At 42.3% G+C, this 18,893-nt stretch overlaps 1 protein-coding gene and 1 long non-coding RNA gene across 2 annotated transcripts; one reads left to right on the forward strand and one right to left on the reverse strand.

Moving 5' to 3' along the window:
* Positions 1 to 442: 442 nt before the first annotated feature.
* Positions 443 to 7,380, reverse strand: SRSF3 (serine and arginine rich splicing factor 3). Its single transcript, XM_022581755.3, has 6 exons — positions 7,248 to 7,380; positions 5,339 to 5,546; positions 3,916 to 4,050; positions 1,716 to 1,754; positions 1,419 to 1,505; positions 443 to 1,235 (listed from the first exon to the last, which is right to left on the reverse strand). The coding sequence occupies exons 2-6, from the start codon at positions 5,542 to 5,544 to the stop codon at positions 1,208 to 1,210; spliced, it is 495 nt and encodes a 164-aa protein (XP_022437463.1). The 5' UTR covers positions 5,545 to 5,546; positions 7,248 to 7,380; the 3' UTR covers positions 443 to 1,207.
* Positions 5,510 to 15,900, forward strand: LOC115801506 (uncharacterized). Its single transcript, XR_016394636.1, has 2 exons — positions 5,510 to 8,979; positions 15,693 to 15,900. It is a non-coding gene; the product is annotated as an uncharacterized LOC115801506 (long non-coding RNA).
* The last annotated feature ends 2,993 nt before the right edge of the window (positions 15,901 to 18,893 follow it).

Below are 18,893 nucleotides of genomic sequence, written 5' to 3' on the forward strand. Positions count from 1 at the left end.
TATAAAATGGAAGCAATTTTTAAAAGCTTTGTGGAACGTATTCATGCTAATTTTTTTTTTTTTAACCAGCAACTTTGGATTATAATGTATCAGGTGGCTATATTTTAAAATGTTGGTCACTGAATATCAAGGACTTTGAACTGGCTTCTACTCCTAAAAATGTATCATCGCTTAGGTGGACAACCAAAAATTTCCTTCATTTCAAAAGCCTCAAATTGTGTTTCTTACAGAATAAGATTTGTGTAACCAACTGCCTTCTATGAGACAAGATCTATGGTAATAGTGGGTTCAACTATTACACAATTATGTTAATATTTTATTTTCAAAAGCACTTTACAAGAAAATGTAAGTATGGCTTCCAATAGGAATGTTATACCTGGACTTGATTGGTACCAAGCTCAGATTTTAGTTTTGCAAGGAAAAACAGGCTTTCAGGTTAAACAACAATTTGTAACCAAAACTTTAATCCCAAGGATTCTCACAAAACATATTACAAATGACAGCATGAAAAAAAAAAATCTTGCACAGTAACTCAAAGTTCAGCTCTACAATGTACCCTTAAACTGGCAGGACACAGGTATCTTGAATAGTCTCAAATTTCCAAATAATATTACAAAGAGCTATGTATCCATATACACCAATCACAGAAGGTAAACTAACTTTCTTGAAACTTCTTAGATTCTAAACCCACTGGACAACCTCTTGTCCGGTGTGAAGACTAGTGGAATTTTTAAACCTCTAATCTAGTTTAAGGGTGCAGCTTTAATTTTTACCTGCTGGCTTGTGTTCACAGCAGCTTTTAAAGACCGCTTAACTACAGCTGCATACCATACCCAGCTACAGAGTCTTTTCAATTTTTGCCAGTTTTGTTTCCGTAATATTAAACATCACACTTCAGCTGGGCAGGAGTTAGAGGTTTATTATCAGTCTGTGCAAGACTAAAAATTCAAAGCAAATTCAATTTTGCTTAAGGGAACATTGTAAAGTAACAATTCTTGATATTACATGCCTCATATGATCCATTTCAAACCATAGAGAATTACATCTTTATGTGTCACTGTTCCAAGAGACAAACAAATGTGAACAGCTAAAACATTTTAAAAATGCACCAAGCTTATGAAGTCTCAAACAAAACTTGAATTTTCTGTACATACTCCTGTCAAATGAAGTTATTTCCTGTACACCACTCCTCTTGCAAACTGGTCTTCTATTTCCTTTCATTTGACCTAGATCGGCTGATAAACAGAAAAACAGAAGTTACACCTGTAACTCCGTTACACTCTGACAAAACATCAAAAGATTTTTATGGGAAAAAGTTGTAAAATTTTTATCCAAGTGGCTTAAAAGAAGACCTATTTCTACTTTTAATACGTTATGTATGCAAGGTCTTAAATGGCTCAGGTCATTAAAGATCTTACCTACGAGACCTAGAGAAAGATCGGGACGGCTTGTGATTTCTCTCCCGGGACAGTGATCTCTCTCTTCTCCTATCTCTAGAAAGGGACCTGAAGTCAGAGGGAAAAGAAAAACAGTGCCATTCAGGATTATACACAACAAATACTTATGAGAAGTTTTTGAAAGCTAAAAGCTATGCCAGTTGATTCATTACTGAAGTCAAGGTCTATCACTATTAACCAAGTCATTTGGGAAACAGCTTAGGAATAGCACAGACACTCCCACTTCTGAGAATGTGGCCCCCAAAAAAGGTTATTCACCTGCTCCGGCTGCGGGAGAAGCTTCTCCGTCTTGGAGATCTAAAAGCAGAAACAGGAAAATTAGGCCAATTGTCAATTAGCATTTATGGCGTGAGGCATTTCCCAACTTTTCAATCTCACTGTTGGGCCCAGTGAATGTGCCGAAGAACTGGCACCCATCGTCCAAAAAATAAAAAAAAATTTTTTTTTTTAAAAAGAAAAGAAAAAAAAGGCACAGAAGGATTAAGGAACCAAAAGCTCAAGTGAAAAGCAGGTATTCCAACCATGGATTCACTTTAACAAAGAATACTTCACAGCAGATCTGTCCAATGCAAAACTTCATGTCAAACTAACTTCACTACCCAAACACCACACCAAAATGTAGTCCCACAAGTAGTTCCAAAAACAGTACCATAAACCAGTATTTGGAACCCATGCAAACCTGCAAGTCCATGACAAGACTTAGGTACCAGGTGGATAGTGTAATTTTGTGAAAACGCGCTAGGTGTAAATACTGATGCCATTAAGTGCTACATTAGAACTGCATTTGTGATCATCACATTTAAGAGTGTGTTTAGGCTTATCAAAATTACCTTAGCTTGGCCCACTTCACCCCCATAATTTAAAAATTTTGAAAACTGTTAGTAAAACCATTTAAAGGTGATAGGATTCAACAAATTTTTGCTAGAAAGGAAAGCTAAATCTGTTAGAGTTATTAAAATTTTTAGTTTGGCATCTCACACATGCAAATAAGTTTCACTTGAAGGTCTAGTTACATTATGAGTTCCCTATCACCCTTAAAAGTTTTATTCAAGCAATATATATATGTACGTTACCATTCAATTATGCACAGCCAGCCTTTGATCCAGAAAAAAAGAATTACTTTAAGCCGCTTACTCCTTATTTTAACCAGCAGTAAACTGTATAAGCAGGAAAAACTTACTAGTTTTTGGGTTTCAACAAGCTAGAAATGGTGAGGTGAGGCTGCCGGACTGACGGCCAGGAAGAATTTGCTGAAAAGGTTTTGCCAGATGTTGCGTTGGATTTAGTTGGTTGGCGAAGGGGGTGTTGTGGATTTTTCCTGCTTTTTTGTTAGCCGAAGGCTGCTGCTGTAGTTGTTGTGAAGACATTTGGTAAATAAACAGCTGAGCTGATTGGCCAGGAATGTGTGGGCGGTCGAGGTGGCTGCTGCCGATTTGGTTAAGGTTGGAGAGAAGGCTGAGAGAAAACAGCATGCTCGGGAACCAAAGGGCGGTGCAACCTGACGACTGGCCATGCCTGGGTCATGTGAAACGACACCAGCCAAGCTGAATGGGGCGCGCTGGTCACATGACGCTGAAAGGGCTAGTTGACTGGCTAATGCAGACTCAGAGGGTGGTGAGAAGAGACATGATGGTGACTCTGTAACGGGGTTCATTTTTATTAATAGATGGACCAAAAAGCACAAAAAAAAAATGAAAAACAAGCCATCAGTACAACCATCTATTAGCTAACAAATACTCTTTATTATGATGGGCAACAGTGTGTTTTGTTTTTCAAAACAGCAAAAGGGGCAAGATTTTGAACTCCTATCTCCTAGGACTTCACTCACCTGTAAGAGGTAAATTCAGTCCTACAGAAACTATTTGGAGGTTTGAGGAGATGTGGAGTTAGCATCCAGACAATACTGCCTGGTCCAAGAATGATGCCATTTTCAATTATAAAAAAAACTGCATTCTCTCCTATTTGGGTTTGAAGAACAGATGACTGGGATTACTTTAGCCCCCTTTATCGGTCAGTGACTTAAGTTAGTTTCAGAATGATTTCTACTTTACCAGTTGTAACATTAAAACAGCTGCCTGCTTGATAAATATTACAATCGTGCTAATAGAAAACACATTTTTGTGAAGAGCTAGAGTTGAATGTAATGTTTGTCATTATGGAGTCAAGAAATGGAAAAAGGCCTAAATTGAAGTATAAGGGAAGACTTGGAAAGATGCAACTAGAAGATGAACTAGAAGATAGATCCAAGATAGAAGTTACTGACTACCAACATGAACAATGACCTAAAGACAAGCCAACACTCAGCACAACTCACATATCCCAAACTACACCCAGCAAATGTTTCATAAAAACCTGATTCCTCAAAACTTAAAACCCACCAACAAACTTTAAGAGAAATACCTGCTCCTATTAGCTACTCCATTACACCAATACCTCTAAACACGCTCTCTCTAAGTACCTGCGGCGAGGTGGAGGACTCCTCCTCCGATAATCATCTCGAGGGCGACGACCCCAAGAAGGAGGTGGGCCACGATTTCGACTTCTCTTTTCACCATTCGACAGTTCCACTCTTACTCGGCAGCCACATAGTGTTCTAGGAGGAGAAGAAACGTTAAATTTAAAGCAGCCCAACTGACTTTCTAGGAGATTAAAGCAAGTGAAAAAAAAACCCACTCCTATAACTAGCTTCTTTACAAAAAATACATCTTAATGTCTGCAGAATCCTTAATACCAAAGCAAGTTTTAGTTCCCTTATTTTCTCTAGTAAAGGAAACCAACTTCCTTACATTTTATTGCCGTTAGTCTGATCACTGAACTCAATGTTAACAGGTGCAATCTAAGTGTGAAAACGCCTGGATTCATCCTCCCAGAACTAGTTCATCTGTACATCCTGTTTTGACTTCTTCCTTTGAGGCTGCAACAACTGTTTACCAATCTTACTCTGTGTATCCGTTGGTCTCCTCTCCTCCCCAAACCCCCCCCCCCCGCCAGGTAAGTAGCAGTAAGCATTCTGGCCATTTTACGTCTCCCTCTCCCCTCAATCATCACACACAATACTTGACACGTAAGAAACTGCTACTGAGAACAGGAGGAAAAAAAAAGGGCAGTTATTTTCCACCTCTTCACTGGTCCACAACCATTATGTTTAGATAATTCACCATATGTGGACAGTGACTGACAAGAGGTGGGGCCCTGGAAAAATGTTTCTGTAACCTGCTTAGATAAATGACCTTTTATACAGCTTTACAGCCAACTCTGAGACCCTTTAATTTTTGGATCTTAAGGATTATTTTCCTTGTTTTCATGAAATCCAATGGTTTTCAAATGCCAGGAAGGAGAAGAGCAACACCTGTTCACTGTTAAGACTCAGGTGTTGCTTATGAGCCAGCTAACAGACCATTGTAAATGCAAAGGGAAATAGCTGTATGTGCCACAGTTCCTAAACAAAATTATTTCCAACATGTAAAAGATAATAGTACAATAAACCCACGTAACCATCATCCACCTACAATCAGTTTGTGGCCATAAGAGAAATGTCTGATTCCACAATTATTTTAGAAACAATTCAAAGGTGACAGCACAGTTGATGCTTTGTGGTGCATTTAGATTAAAATGTTTCAACCATATGCAGCTATCCACCCACCAAGAACTGACCGTTAAAATTATTTTCTTCAATGGCCAACTGAATAAAAAGAAACTTTTCCTAGGTATCTACACTAAAACTGTTCACTCCTTTGTCAGAAAAGGTTTATGTAAATCTCCAGTAACATCAATTTCAGATCGCCAAGAAGCCATCTACAAGTCACGTATCCTAGAGATTTTAAATATTAAAACACAATCAACATTATTTCTCAATAGTATAAATTAATCAATAAAATTACCTCCCATCTAGCTCTCGGACAGCATCGGCTGCATCTCGAGGATCTTCAAATTCAACAAAAGCGAAGCCAGGAGGGTTTCTAGCAACCCACACACTTCGGAGTGGTCCATAATAGCCAAAAGCTCGTTCCAATTCAGTCTTGTTACCATTGTTTCCAAGATTACCTACATAAACTTTACAGTCCAACGGACAGGAATCACGATGCATTTCTGTAAAAAAACAAAAAAAACCCCAAAATATCATAATCCACACAGTGAAAAACAGATCCTTAAGAAAGAATTCAAAAATACTAAAACCCCCCAAAACTAAAAACACTACCCTTTAAACAGTTACCGATAACTGCATGGAAGCCAGCACAGATTGCCTAAGGAAAAAAAAAAAAGCCTCCTTGAAAAGTGAGGGGAAACAACACACTGGAGGAGCATTTACCACAAAGTGGAAACTGAGTTAAAGACTTTACCTATTTCAAATTAATCTTAAAAAACTAAACAAAAAACACCTAGAAAAGTAGGACAGCCTACTCAAAAGCAAATACAACTCGCTGAAGACAAACCACTAGGAAAGTGATACTAATGTGCCTTCACAGGCCAAGTTAACCAGCTTCATTCCTCAAGCAGCAAGACAAACTTGTTATTAAAAGATGTACCTCATTCTATTCTCAACACCCAAAAAGTGTTAACCCAAATGTCCAGCAACAGGTAAGTGGATAAGCAAAATATATTATCCATACGATGGAGTATTATTCAGGAATGAAGTACCCATAAATGCTACAAACGTGGATGAAACTTGAAAGCATGCTAAGTTACAGATACCAGACACACAAGTGCACATATTACGATTCCGTGCATGTGTAATATCCAAAATGAGTAAATCCAGAAACAGATCAGTAGCTACCAGGGGCTGGTGGAGGAAAAGGGGACAAGGCAAAAGGGAAGTGGCTACTTATGTGTACGGGTCACCTTAGGGGGTATAAAACGCGTTAGAACTAGAGAGGTGATAGCTGCATAACACTGTGAACTTGTGCACTTTAAAATGAATCTTACGTTAATTTCACCTCAGGGGGAAAAAGTTATACAAGAATTTACGGCACTTAGGGGGCTTTGATAAATCTTAAGTACTTAAGAAGTCATCTCTGCAATGAATCTAATCAACTTATAGGCCAGTAACAACTGCATAAAAGAGCAGCCTGTCCAAGAACTCAGCTCAAGAGCCACTTTCTTCTCTCTCCGGGCTTATCCAATTAAACAAGCCAGTCCAGACACATCCTATTTGTGTGACCCCACCCTGCACCCAGGAGAGTTATGAGACCAAACCATTGCCGGGGAATGGGTTCTTTTCCTTTTTCCAAAAACTTTACCGTGACCAGCTACAGGCCTACGTATTAATGGAAAGAGCTACAAGAACAAAACAGCTCAAGGAAGAGCGGTTTAAAAAATAAAAGTGATTGGGTTCAGACTATAACAAGTTAAAAGAACATAAAAATGAAGATGAGTACAGAAATCATTTACTAGGGATGGATCGAAAGGCCCAATCTTGATTACTGACTTGAGGAAAAAAATCATGAGCAGCTACCTAAGAAAACGCGGGGCCTAAAAAAAAAAAAAAGGCGCCATAAATTGAAAAGCCGCGGCCCGGAGTACGACGGACTACCGAGTCCTCCTTCGCATCAACTCTCGGGCAATCTCACTTTCCGGTTCACGCCCCCAGTGAAGAGTTAAAAACACCTCCACTTTGAGACCTGGATATATCCTCCGAGGGGCCGGGGGCCCCCGCCACCGCCCCGTGCTGAACGTCACAAAATGGCGGCAGCGTCTCTTTGTCTCAATCTGGCGCCGCCATTGGGCCTGGCCCCACTTCGGTCCCGTTAAGGCCCATTTCCAACCTCATTCCTTTAGTCGCTGGTCACTTACCGAGACCTCGGGTTAGAAACGCGTAGGCTCAAATCCACACACCCTCGGCTGGGTCTTCCTGGTCCCCTCGCGCCTGGCACCAACAGATGCTCTCCCACACCCGTCGTCCACGAAATGGCGGACCACCGCCGTCTCCTCGCCCTTATTTATAGGCCATGCTGGAGTCACATGACTGGACGGGCTCGCCCAATGGGGGGCGGAGGAGGCTGTGACGTAATGGCTACAAACTCAGCGAGAACAGCGGTTGCTGGGAGCGCGCTCTGGTTGTACCGCCTTGTCTGTGGAGGGTAGCAGCGTCGGGCTCAGGTTGTCTCAGGCTCGGAGCTCCCTCGGGTGTAATTCCCCAGCTGCTGACCTCTGAGTTATTCTCAGTCCCCTGTCCCTCACATCCAAATAGGCTGGAGTTTAATAACACCTCCGCCGTCACTCCCAAACACTGATAGAGCGTTTTGCTCCTAATAAGTTTAAAGTATTAGATGAATTCACTGATTACTTCATCCTCGTGAGCGGTGAGGCTGGAACTAAGACCGTCACGTTTACAAACGTGCTTCGGAATTGCTCCCAAGGTCAAGGAGCTGTTTGTGAGCGAGCTGTCACCAGATTGTGCCCACCGGGGTCCCACACTTAGGGAAAAGCCCAAACCTGGAAAGTCCGCCGAACTCTGGCTGGTTTCCCACCCCTCAGCCAAACTGCAGGATTTGGCATCATCCTGGACTCTTGAAATGTTTAATAGAAACGCAAACGCAAATGAGACCGACCGGTCAGGCCATGCGGAAACTGTCACCTTTAGCAAGTAGAAGTACAAGGAAGTTCCTGAAGAAGATTGAATTTAAATTCAGCACCCCACCCCCGCACCGGGGGCAGGGGTGGGGTCCATGGGTCACTCACACCTTCCTCTGTTTCCCACTTCACCTAAAAAAAACCGAGCCACGAGATTAACTATTGGGAGAGAAATACCGCGATGGTGTCAGAAAAATCACCAAAATCTCCTTCGCCGGAACAGTGAGTTCAGTTTTGCTGGTGTTCCCTACCCTCTTTCTGTGAAGTCTGACTTATTGCTAAAACTTACTTAAATCTGCTCTCAAGAGAAGGGATAACTTGTATTTTTCCACCATTAGCTGAAAGATATACCAATTATTTACTTGTTTTGTTTCTCCCAGATATTCTCTTATTGTGCCTGTAAAAGATTTATCCATAGTGGGGGAAAAAAAAAAGATTTAATGCCTCTGAGCCTTAGTTTTCACACCTGTAAAATGGGGATTTCATACTCCCAAGGAAAGAGGGGGAATGGGAACTGCAGTTGTTGAGCCAGGCCCTGAGCTGGCCTTACCCTGGGGTGTTTCCCAGGTGAGGGATTCTAGCAAAACCTTTCTGTTTCTCGTCTTACTTTTCTTTCCTTCTGTAATTGTTTTTCTCTTCTGGCTCACTTATATTTGCTCCCCTCCTGCTCTGTAAGTTTTTCTCCTCTTTTTATTTCCTTCTATCAAAGCGAAGCCTTTTTGAAGTCAGACAGTCCCAGATTTGGACCACAGTACCGCTGCTACTTACTGCTAAAGTGTCTGGAGAAGAGTCCCTTACCCTCTCTCAAGATTACTTTCTTCTCTGTAAAATGGGATAATTACATCAATGCAGGGTTGTTATGTGCTGTCTACCCTCACAAGAACTTCAACTTTGGTCTATTGCGGTCACACGTGCATCCCCAGGGCCTGGAAACAAGCCTGACACACAGCAGGTGATCAAAACTTATTTGTTTAATTATTTAATTAATTAAAAGAAATTATGTATGTAAATAAGCTGGCACAATGTTTGCTCAAAAAAATTCTGTGTTCTTTTCACATCTCATTCTTTAGTATCCCAAAGTACCCCATTCTTTCCCACCATTTTTCCTGTTTTTGTTGTTGTTGTTTGTGCATATAATGCTAGTCTAGCATGCATCTTTCAATGGAGCACTCTTTTTTTTTAACTTATTATATTTTATTTTTGGCTGTGTTGCATCTTTGTTGCTGTACACGGGCTTTCTCTAGTTGCAGCGAGCAGGGGCTACTCTTTGTTGCTGTGCGCGGGCTTCACATTGTGGTGGCTTCTCTTATTGCAGAGCACGGGCTCTAGGCGCATGGGCTTCAGTAGTTGCAGCGTGTGGGCTCAGTAGTTCTGGCACACGGGCTCAGTAATTGTGGCTCTTGGGCTCTAGGGAGCAGGCTCAGTAGTCGTGGTGCACGGGCTTAGTTGCTCCGCGGCATGTGGGATCTTCCCAGACCAGGGATCGATCCCTGCATTGGCAGGCGGTTTCTTAACCACTGTGCCACCAGGGCAGTCCTCAATGGAGCACTCTTAATCCCTCCAACTGCATTCTCAAATACGTTTTGAACCTCCTCTGGCCATCCACACACACTTTCTATCTTCTAGTAACTGCAGCCAAGTGAATTATCCATTTAAATTATGGAATATTTTAATGTTCCTTTAAATTTATTCGACCATCAACCACTCTTGTCTAGACCCTAGAACCATAGGAAGCTTCAACGGGACATAGCAGAATTTCTTAGACAAAGAATGGGGATCATATGTGGTAGTAAACAAACATCCTTTGATTTTCTCTGAGGAACTACCATTCTCACAGTAGACCACGTTATTGATTTAGGTGTGGTTGGGTCCTACACCCCACTTTTTTAGGGGTAGAGACATGAGCACCCCTAGTTAATTAAATCATCCTGGTTCTTAGTGGCCCGCCCCACCCCCATTAGTTCAGGAATGGATGACTAATCCAATCAGACCTGTCAGCTAACGGGACTTGTAACTTTACAAATTACAGTAATTTTAGAATTTTAAATAGCCACAATCTAAGTGTAGAATGTAAGATTTTTAACAATTTTCATTTTCCATATTTTTTACAAGCCATAAAATTGTGCTAGGGCTTCTGGTTAAAGTGATTGCAAATTTGAACTCTAAGGATAACTTCCTGGGGCTAACTTTTTATCATCAGGTTCTGTATTAGCTGCATTATAGCCATAATCTATTATCTTTTTTACAGAAATCCTTCCAATTTAAGACTGTAAGTTGTACACTGCCAAAAATGCCCATATAAATTTATAAGAGCAGCAGTAATTATTGATGTACAGTATTAATTCCATGAACTATTAGCTATCTTGCCAGCGCTGCTGCTAGGCCAGCCAGAGAGAGGTGTGTTCCTTTCCTCCGACTAGTGGGGTCCTGAACCTGCCAGCCATCCTCCTTCTAGTAGGGAGGAAGCAGCCTGCAGTGGACCCAACCTAAAGAGAGGGAGAGCTGAGAGATGGGGAATAACGAGCTCTAAAACTCTTGTTTAAGAAGCCCTGACCCCAATTCCACTTTTGAGATTCCCAGTTGTTTGAACATACGTGTTCCCTACCTCTTCCTCTGATTTGCCTAAGCCACTTTGAGTTGGTCTTTTTTCCTGTCACTTATGAACAGAAGGATTCCAAATACAGAAATTACTCTGACATCTCACTACCTCAAGTCAAGAACCATGGCTCTAAGTTATTGTCCATTTCTAAAATTCACCTGTTACCAATTTGTTAAGTGCTTTTTCTTTTTTTCTTTTTTTAAAAAATTTATTTTATTTAGTTATTTTTGGCTGCGTTGGGTCTTTGTTGCTGTGTGCGGGCTTTCCTAGTTGTGGTGAGTGGGGGCTACTCTTCATTGTGGTGCGTGGGCTTCTCATTGCAGTGGCTTCTCTTGTTACGGAGTATGGGCTCTAGGCATCCGGGCTTCAGTAGTTGTGGCGCATGGGCTCAGTAGTTGTGGCTCGCGGGCTCTAGAGCGCAGGCTCAGTAGTTGTGGTGCACGGGCTTAGTTGCTCCGCGGCATGTGGGATCTTCCCAGACCAGGGATCGAACCCGTGTCCCCTGCAATGGCAGGTGGATTCTTAACCACTGTGCCACCGGGCAAGCCCCTAAGTGCTTCTTCTTAATTAAAAAAAAATTGAAGTATAGTTGATTTACAGTGTGGTGTTACTTTCAGGTGTACAGTACAGTGATTCGGTTATATATATATATAGGTATGTAGGTATACATATATTCTTTTCCAGATTCTTTTATTTTCCTTGTCTGCGTTGGTCTTAGTTGTGGCTTGCGGGTTTTCTCTCTCTAGTTCTGGCACGCGGGCTCCAGGGCGAGTGGGCTCTATAATTGTGGTGCAGGGGCTCCAGAGAGCGTAGTTTGCTGCACGTGGGCTCTCTAGTTGAGGCACGCGAGCTCAGTAGCTGTCGGGCTTAGTTGCCCTGCAGCATATGGGATCTTATTTCCCTGACCAGGGCTCAAACCCAAGTCCCCTTCATTGGAAGGCGGATACTTAACTACTGGACCACCAGGGAAGTCCCCCCAGATTCTTTTTCTTTATAGTTTATTAAAAAATACTGAGTATAAGGAATTCCCTGGTGGTCCAGTGGTTAGGACTTGGCACTTTCACAGCGATGGCCTGGGTTCAATCCCTGGTCAGGGATCTCCGGCAAGCTGTGTGGCACAGCCAAAAAATAAAATAAAAAATTTAAAAATTCTAGGACTTCCCTGGCAATCCAGTGGTTAAGACTCCTCCCTTCCGGGGCTTCCCTTGTGGCGCAGTGGTTGAGAATCCACCTGCCAATGCAGGGGACATGGGTTCGATCCCTGGTGCAGGAAGATGCCACATACCACGGAGCAACTAAGCCCGTGAGCCACAAATACTAAGCCTGCATGCCGCAGCTACTGAAGCCCATGCACCTAGAGCTCATGCTCTGCAACAAGAGAAGCCACCACAATGAGAAGCCCGCGCACTGCAATGAAGAATAGCCCCCCTCACTGCAACTAGAGAAAGCTCATGCACAGCAACGAAGACCCAACGCAGCCAAAACAATAAATAAATTAAAAAAAAAAAAAACTCCTCCCTTCCACTGCAGGGGTTGTGGGTTCCATCCCTGGTTGGGAAACTAAGATCCCACATGGTGTGCGGTATGGCCAAAAACAAAAAAATCTAGGACTTCCCTGGTGGTGCAGTGGTTAAGAATCTGCCTGCCCATGCAGGAGACACAGGTTCCAGCCCTGGTCAGGGAAGATCCCACATGCCGTGGAGCAACTAAGCCCGTGTGCCACAACTACTGAGCCCACATGCCTCAACTACTGAAGCCCACACGCCTAGAGCCCGTGCTTTGCAACAAGAGAAGCCACCGCAATGAGAAGCCCACGCACCGCAGTTAAGAGTAGCCCCTGCTCGCCACAACTAGAGACAGCCCGCACAGCAAGGAAGACCCAATGCAGCCGAAAATAAATAAATGAATAAATAAATAAATAAAAATTTAAAAAAACCCATAATATTGAGTATAGTTCCCTGTGCTATACAGTAGGTTAAGTGCTTTTTAAATTTTTTAATTTTTGGCCTTGCCGTGCAGCTTGCGGGATCCTAGTTCACGTGATCAGGGATGGAACCCCTGACCTCAGCAGTGAAAGTGCAAAGTCCTAACCACTGGACTGCCAAGGAATTCCCAGATTTTTTTTTTTTTTTTTGCAATACGTGGGCCTCTCACTGTTGTGGCCTCTCTCGTCGTGGAGCACAGGCTCCAGACGCGCAGGCTTAGCAGCCATGGCTCACGGGCCTAGCCGCTTCGCGGCATGTGGGATCTTCTCGGACCGGGGCACGAACCCGTGTCCCCTGCTTCGGCAGGCGGACTCTCAACCACTGCCCCACCAGGGAAGCCCCGAGATTTGTATTTTTTTCTTTTTTCTTTTTTTTTTTTTGGACACACTGCACAGCATGTAGCATGTGGGATCTTAGTTCCCCAACCGGGGATCAAACCCGGGCCCCCTGCATTGGAAGCATAATGTCTTAACCACTGGACTGCCAGGGAAGTCCTGAGTGCTTCTTTTTTTTAAGAAAAAAGAATTACTGATGGCCAGGCATTGACATCTATGTATAAGAATTAAAACATTCAGTATTGTGATTGACTTCCAGTATCCATGAAGGAAAATCTAATAAAAGCATAGACCTATAGTTTCTTAACTACTTGGTTCAGTCAGTGTCCTCGTAGGAAGCAGATGACGTACTCAACAAATGGTTAACTGAAGAGGTAATTATTTATAGAATTATGGGCAGGGTTAAGGAAACCCACAGAAGAGGGAGGAACTCCCAGAGGCAGCTCTTAGGCTGAGTGGGTCATGGAAGGGAGCAGGGTTACCAGAACCAGACAAATGCTGTAGCTATGAAGAGAGGCCATAATGGCCTTAGGTAGAGGAACCGTGGCAGCCCAGTTCGGGCAGGGGTTGGGGGTGACCAGAGATGAAATAACTGGACTACTTTCTCTTCCTATAGTCCCATCTTTTGATGGTGCCTTCTATTGCCCAAAGCTATCTGGAAAACTGAGGGCAAGAGAGCTGGGTGATGCAAGCCCAAGTCAGCCTCCCAGGGCACAGAGGAAAGCAAAGACTGGGAATTGATCTAGGGTTGTATTGTCCAATACAACCACCACTAGGCTCATGTGGTTATTTGAGTCCAAATTGAGATGTATTGTAAATGTAAAATACATGCTGGATTTCAAACACTGGGTATTAAAAAAGAATATAATGTTTATATTGATTACATGTTGAAATTATTTTTTATGTACTGGGTTAAATAAACTATATTATTACAGTTAAATTCATCTGTTAGGACTCTGCGCTGTCACTGCCAAGGGCCCGGGTTCAATCCCTGGTTGGGGAAATAAAATCCCACAAGCCAAGCGGTGCAGCCAAAAAAAAAAAAGATATATAAAGAAACAGATTAATTTTTGGCGGTACATGGGCCTCTCACTGTTGTGGCCTCTCCCGTTGCGGAGCACAGGCTCCGGACGCGCAGGCTCAGCGGCCATGGCTCACGGGCCTAGCCACCCCGCGGCATGTCGGATCTTCCCGGACCGGGGCACGAACCTGTGTCCTCTGCATCGATCGGCAGGCAGACTCTCAACCACTGCACCACCAGGGAAGCCTTCTTTATACTTTTTGACTGTGGCTACTAGAGCACTTAAAATTACATGTGTGGCTCACATATCTGTTGGACAGTGTTGATCTACAGGGACAAATGGAAAATAACCTCACACAATTCCAACAAATAATCATTTAAAAACTCGTTTTAATTCTATATCCGGGACAACTATGTGAAAATAGTGTTTCTGCAAATCACATAGTTTAAAGTTTTTGTTTTTAATTTATTTATTTTTTAAAATTTATTTTATTTTTGGCTGTGTTGGGTCTTCGTTGCTGCACGCGGGCTTTCTCTAGTTGCGGCGAGCAGGAGCTACTCTTCGTTGCAGTGCGCGGGCTTCTCATTGCAATGGCTTCTCTTGTTGTGGAGCACAGGCTCTAGGCGCATAGGCTTCAGCAGTTGTGGCTTGCGGGCTCTAGAGCACAGGCTCAGTAGTTGTGGCACACGGGCTTAGTTGCTCTGCAGCATGTGGGATCTTCCCAGACCAGGGCTGGAACCTGTGTCCCCTGCGTTGGCAAGTGGATTCTTAACCTCTGTGCCACCAGGGAAGCCCTTAAATTTTTTTTTTAAACCTAATTGCCTTGATCCTTTGAGGTACCACCTTTTAGGTATTTTTATATTATTCCCTGAAACAGTTTTTTAGATCATATCACATATTTAACAATCATTCATTCAGTCAAGAAGTATTTGTTAGGTGCCTTCTATTGTCCAAACACTGAGATGGATTTGGAGGAAAAAGTAGTAAGCCAAAACAGAGTCTCAGACTACCATCATGGGGCTAAGTTCCAACATAGAGGGGAATTAGAAAAAAGAATCTCACAAGTGGTTGTGAAATTATTTATGTAGAAAATGGTCTGAAAAGGGAAATGGTGTCTTAAGAACATGTCATAGGAAAGATTGGCCTGATTAGGTAAACCAAAGAAGGCTTCCTGGAGGAAGTGATGATTTAGCAGAAGCCGGAGATATCTGGCAAAGTTTGTGAGAGCAGTGAGAGAATGTTCCTGGAAGAGGGTACAGAATATGTAAAGTTCCTGTAGTAAGTTAGAGGAATTAAAAAAAAAAATACGCCAGTGTGGTTGAAGCACAAAGTGAGGAATAATTTTGAAATTTCATTAATATGTAAAATGTCCATGTTATACGTGTATTTATTTGTATATCAACAAGTGTTTACAAAGTGCCTACTAAGTGCTTTCAGTGAAGCAAAGCTGAATCAATCACTTTCATTCAGTCAATAAACATTAATTGAGTACTTATTATATTTCTCTCTGGAAGGCTCAGAGAGCTGCTATAATGGTATGTTAGAAGTATGTGCACTCAGGAGATTTTCCCCCCCCCCTTCAAAAGTTAACGTTCATCACTTCTGAGAGGTGGGATATTGGGGGAATATCTAACGGTGGTTAGGAATCTTTAGGAGGTATACTTATGAGTAAGAGGTGTACTTATGTGTGATTTCTTTTCTTTTCTTTTCTTTTCTTTATTTAGCTGTGCTGAGCAGTTTGCGGGATCTTAGTTCCCCAACCAGGGATCAAACCAGTGCACCCTGCACTGGAAGCACGGAGTCCTAATCACTGGACCACCAGGGAATTCCCTCCCTGGACTTTTTATTTTCTGAGAAGTGTTCTTGTGCCTGGAAAGGAATAATGATTGATTCTAGTGTTTTGATTAATATTAAATTTATCGAAGTTTCAAATTCTGAAATCCAGTTCTTTCTGTAAGGTTAAGGTAAATTTCCAATCATTGTTATTTTATTTTCTAAGAACCTAATTTTTAAAGTAAGATCAATAATTCTGGGCTTCCCTGGTGGCGCAGTGGTTAAGAATCCGCCTGCCAATGCAGGGGACATGGGTTCGAGCCCGGGTCCGGGAAGATCCCACATGCCATGGAGCAAGCAACTAAGCCCGTGCGCCACAACTACTGAAGCCCGCGTGCCTAGAACCCATGCTCTGCAAGAGAAGCCACCGCAATAAGAAGCCTGGGAACCACAACGAAGAGTAGCCCCCCACTTGCCGCAACTAGAGAAAGCCCGCAGCACAGCAACCAAGACCCAACACAGCCAAAAGTAATAAATAAATTAAAAATAAATTTCTAAAAATAATAATAATAATTCCCACTGTCCTTAGATAAATCTTTAATAGAATCAGAAGTTAAGCAGAATTTCCCTAAACAATTAACTTTATTTACACACTTGACTGATTTCATTCCTTTAAATGTATCAAGCAACATTTGTACATTCAGTACATTTAATTCTCTGAAATATTTCAAAGGTGTATCATAGCAGACTTAAAATTGTAACAAGAAAGATATCCCCTGTTCATGGATTAGAAGACTTAATATCGTTAAGATATGCAGTAGTACACAAAGCAATCTACAGATTCAGTGCAATCCCTACCAAAATTCCAAGAGACTTTATGCAGAAGTGGAAAAGCCAAAATTAATATTGAGAAATAAGAAAAAATTTGGAGGACTCACAGTTCCCAATTTCAAAACTTACTACAAAGTTATAGTAATCAATACTTTGTGGTACTAGCATAAGGATAGACATATAGATGATTGGAATAGGATTGAGAGTCCAGAAATAAACTCATGCATCTATAATCAATTGATTTTTGACAAGGGCCACAGGCCAAGACTTTTCAATGGGGAAAGAATAGTCTCTTCAAAACAAATGGTGTTGTGACAACTGATATCCACATGAAAAACAAAGTGAAGTTGAACCCCTACCTCATACCATATACAAAAATTAACTGCAAATGCATCAACCACCGAAGTATTAGATCTAAAACCATAAAACTCTTACAGTGAAACATAGGCGCAAATCTTCATGACCTTGGATTTGACAATGGATTCCTAGATATGGCACCAAAAGCACAAGCAACAAAAGAAAAAATAAAGTTGAACTTTATCAAAATTAAAAATGTTTGTGCAATAAAGAGCATTAAGAAAGTGCTCTTTAAGAAAGTGAAAAGGCAACTGTTGTGTGAAAAATAATTTGTCTGGTCTTTGTCCCAGGTTCCTGGCACTGAGCTTCTAAAACCCTTGGAATTTCCTGAGCAACCACATGATTAGAGGGTTGGGGCTTTGAGCCATCCCAATCTCTGGAGAGAGGAGAGGAGCTGGAGATTGAATTCAATCATGGAGCCATTGATTTAATCAATCTAGCCTATGCAATGACACTCCCATTAAACACCATGGACTGAAGCTCAGTGGAGCTTCCTGGTTGGTGAAAACATTGATATGCTGGAGGGGTGATGCACCCTGATTCTACGAGGAGAAGGCACAGAAGTACTGTGTCGGGGACCCTCCCAGACCTTGCCCAGTGCATTTGTCTATTTGGCTGTTCCTGATCTGTATCCTTTATGATAAAAATGGAACAGCAAGTATAGTGGTTTCTTGAGTTCTGTGAGTCATTCTGGTGAATATCAAACCTACGGGGATTGTGGGAACTCCTACATTTGTAGCTCTGTGTTCAAAAGTGCAGGTGGGGTTTCCCTGGTGGTGCAGTGGTTGAGAGTCTGCCTGCCAATGCAGGAGACACGGGTTCGAGCCCTGGTCCCAGAGGATTCCACATGCCACGGAGCAAGTAGGCCCTGTGCACCACAACTACTGAGCCTGCGCCCTAGAGCACGCGAGCCCCAACTACTGATCCTACGTGCTGCAACTACTGAAGCCCACACGCCTAGAGCCCATGCTCTGCAACAAAAGAAGCCACCGCAATGAGAAGCCCGTGCACCACAATGAAGAGTAGTCCCCGCTCGCCTCGACTAGAGAAAGCCTGCACGCAGCAAGACCCAATGCAGCCAAAAATAAATAATAAATAAATTTATTTTTTAAAAAGTGGTCCACATCAAAAAAACTTAAAAAAAGGTCAAAAAAAAAAAAAAGGAAAAGGAGAGAATCCGCAAGAGGAGAGCAAGACGAGAAAGAAAAAGAATAATTATGCTGTTGATGATATCAAAATGGTGTAGCATTTTATAGAAAATTTACAGAACATTTATATTCATGTAACTTGGAAGAGACAGGCTGGCTCCCAGCTTCTTCCTAAACCTCTTCTCAGCCACAAGATCCCTTCCTGTCACAAGCCTGAAGCCAGCCTGACACGTAAAAGATGATAAAATGTTCATCAAAAATGAGTGTAAAGCTCTCATTCCCAGCCCTCGCCACACTTGCCCAGAGGCTCTGCTGCAATCTTTCCAGCCTTGATCTTAGAGCAAAGGGAGGTTGGAAGGTAGGGAACCCCAGAATTGCACCTCCTGCTCCTGGTCTCTTTTCAGCCTTCCCTAGCATGTCTTTTACTTTATTTTATTTTGTTTTTCATTTTTTAAAAAATATTTATTTATTTATTATTTGGTTGCATTGGGTCTTAGTTGCAGCATGGGGGCTCCTTAGTTGCAGCTTGCAGGCTCCTTAGTTGTGGCTCACCAGCTCCTTAATTGTGGCATGCGAACTCTTAGTTGCGGCATGCATGTGGATCTAGTTCTCTGACCAGGGATCGAACCCGGTCCCCCTGCATTGGGAGCGCGGAGTCTTAACCACTGCGCCACCAGGGAAGTCCCTTACTTTATTTTATTTTTATTATTTTTATTTTTATTGAAGTATAGTTGATGTACATTCCCTAGGATGTCTAGATTGCTGCTGATTGCTTGCCACATATTTCAGAATTTAAATTACAAATATACCCAGACA

Source organism: Delphinapterus leucas, chromosome 10 (assembly GCF_059928025.1).
Source record: "Delphinapterus leucas isolate spDelLeu-1000000601 "Yukka" chromosome 10, BTC_Dleu_Yukka2, whole genome shotgun sequence".
In the NCBI taxonomy this organism is placed as follows: Eukaryota; Metazoa; Chordata; class Mammalia; order Artiodactyla; family Monodontidae; genus Delphinapterus; species Delphinapterus leucas.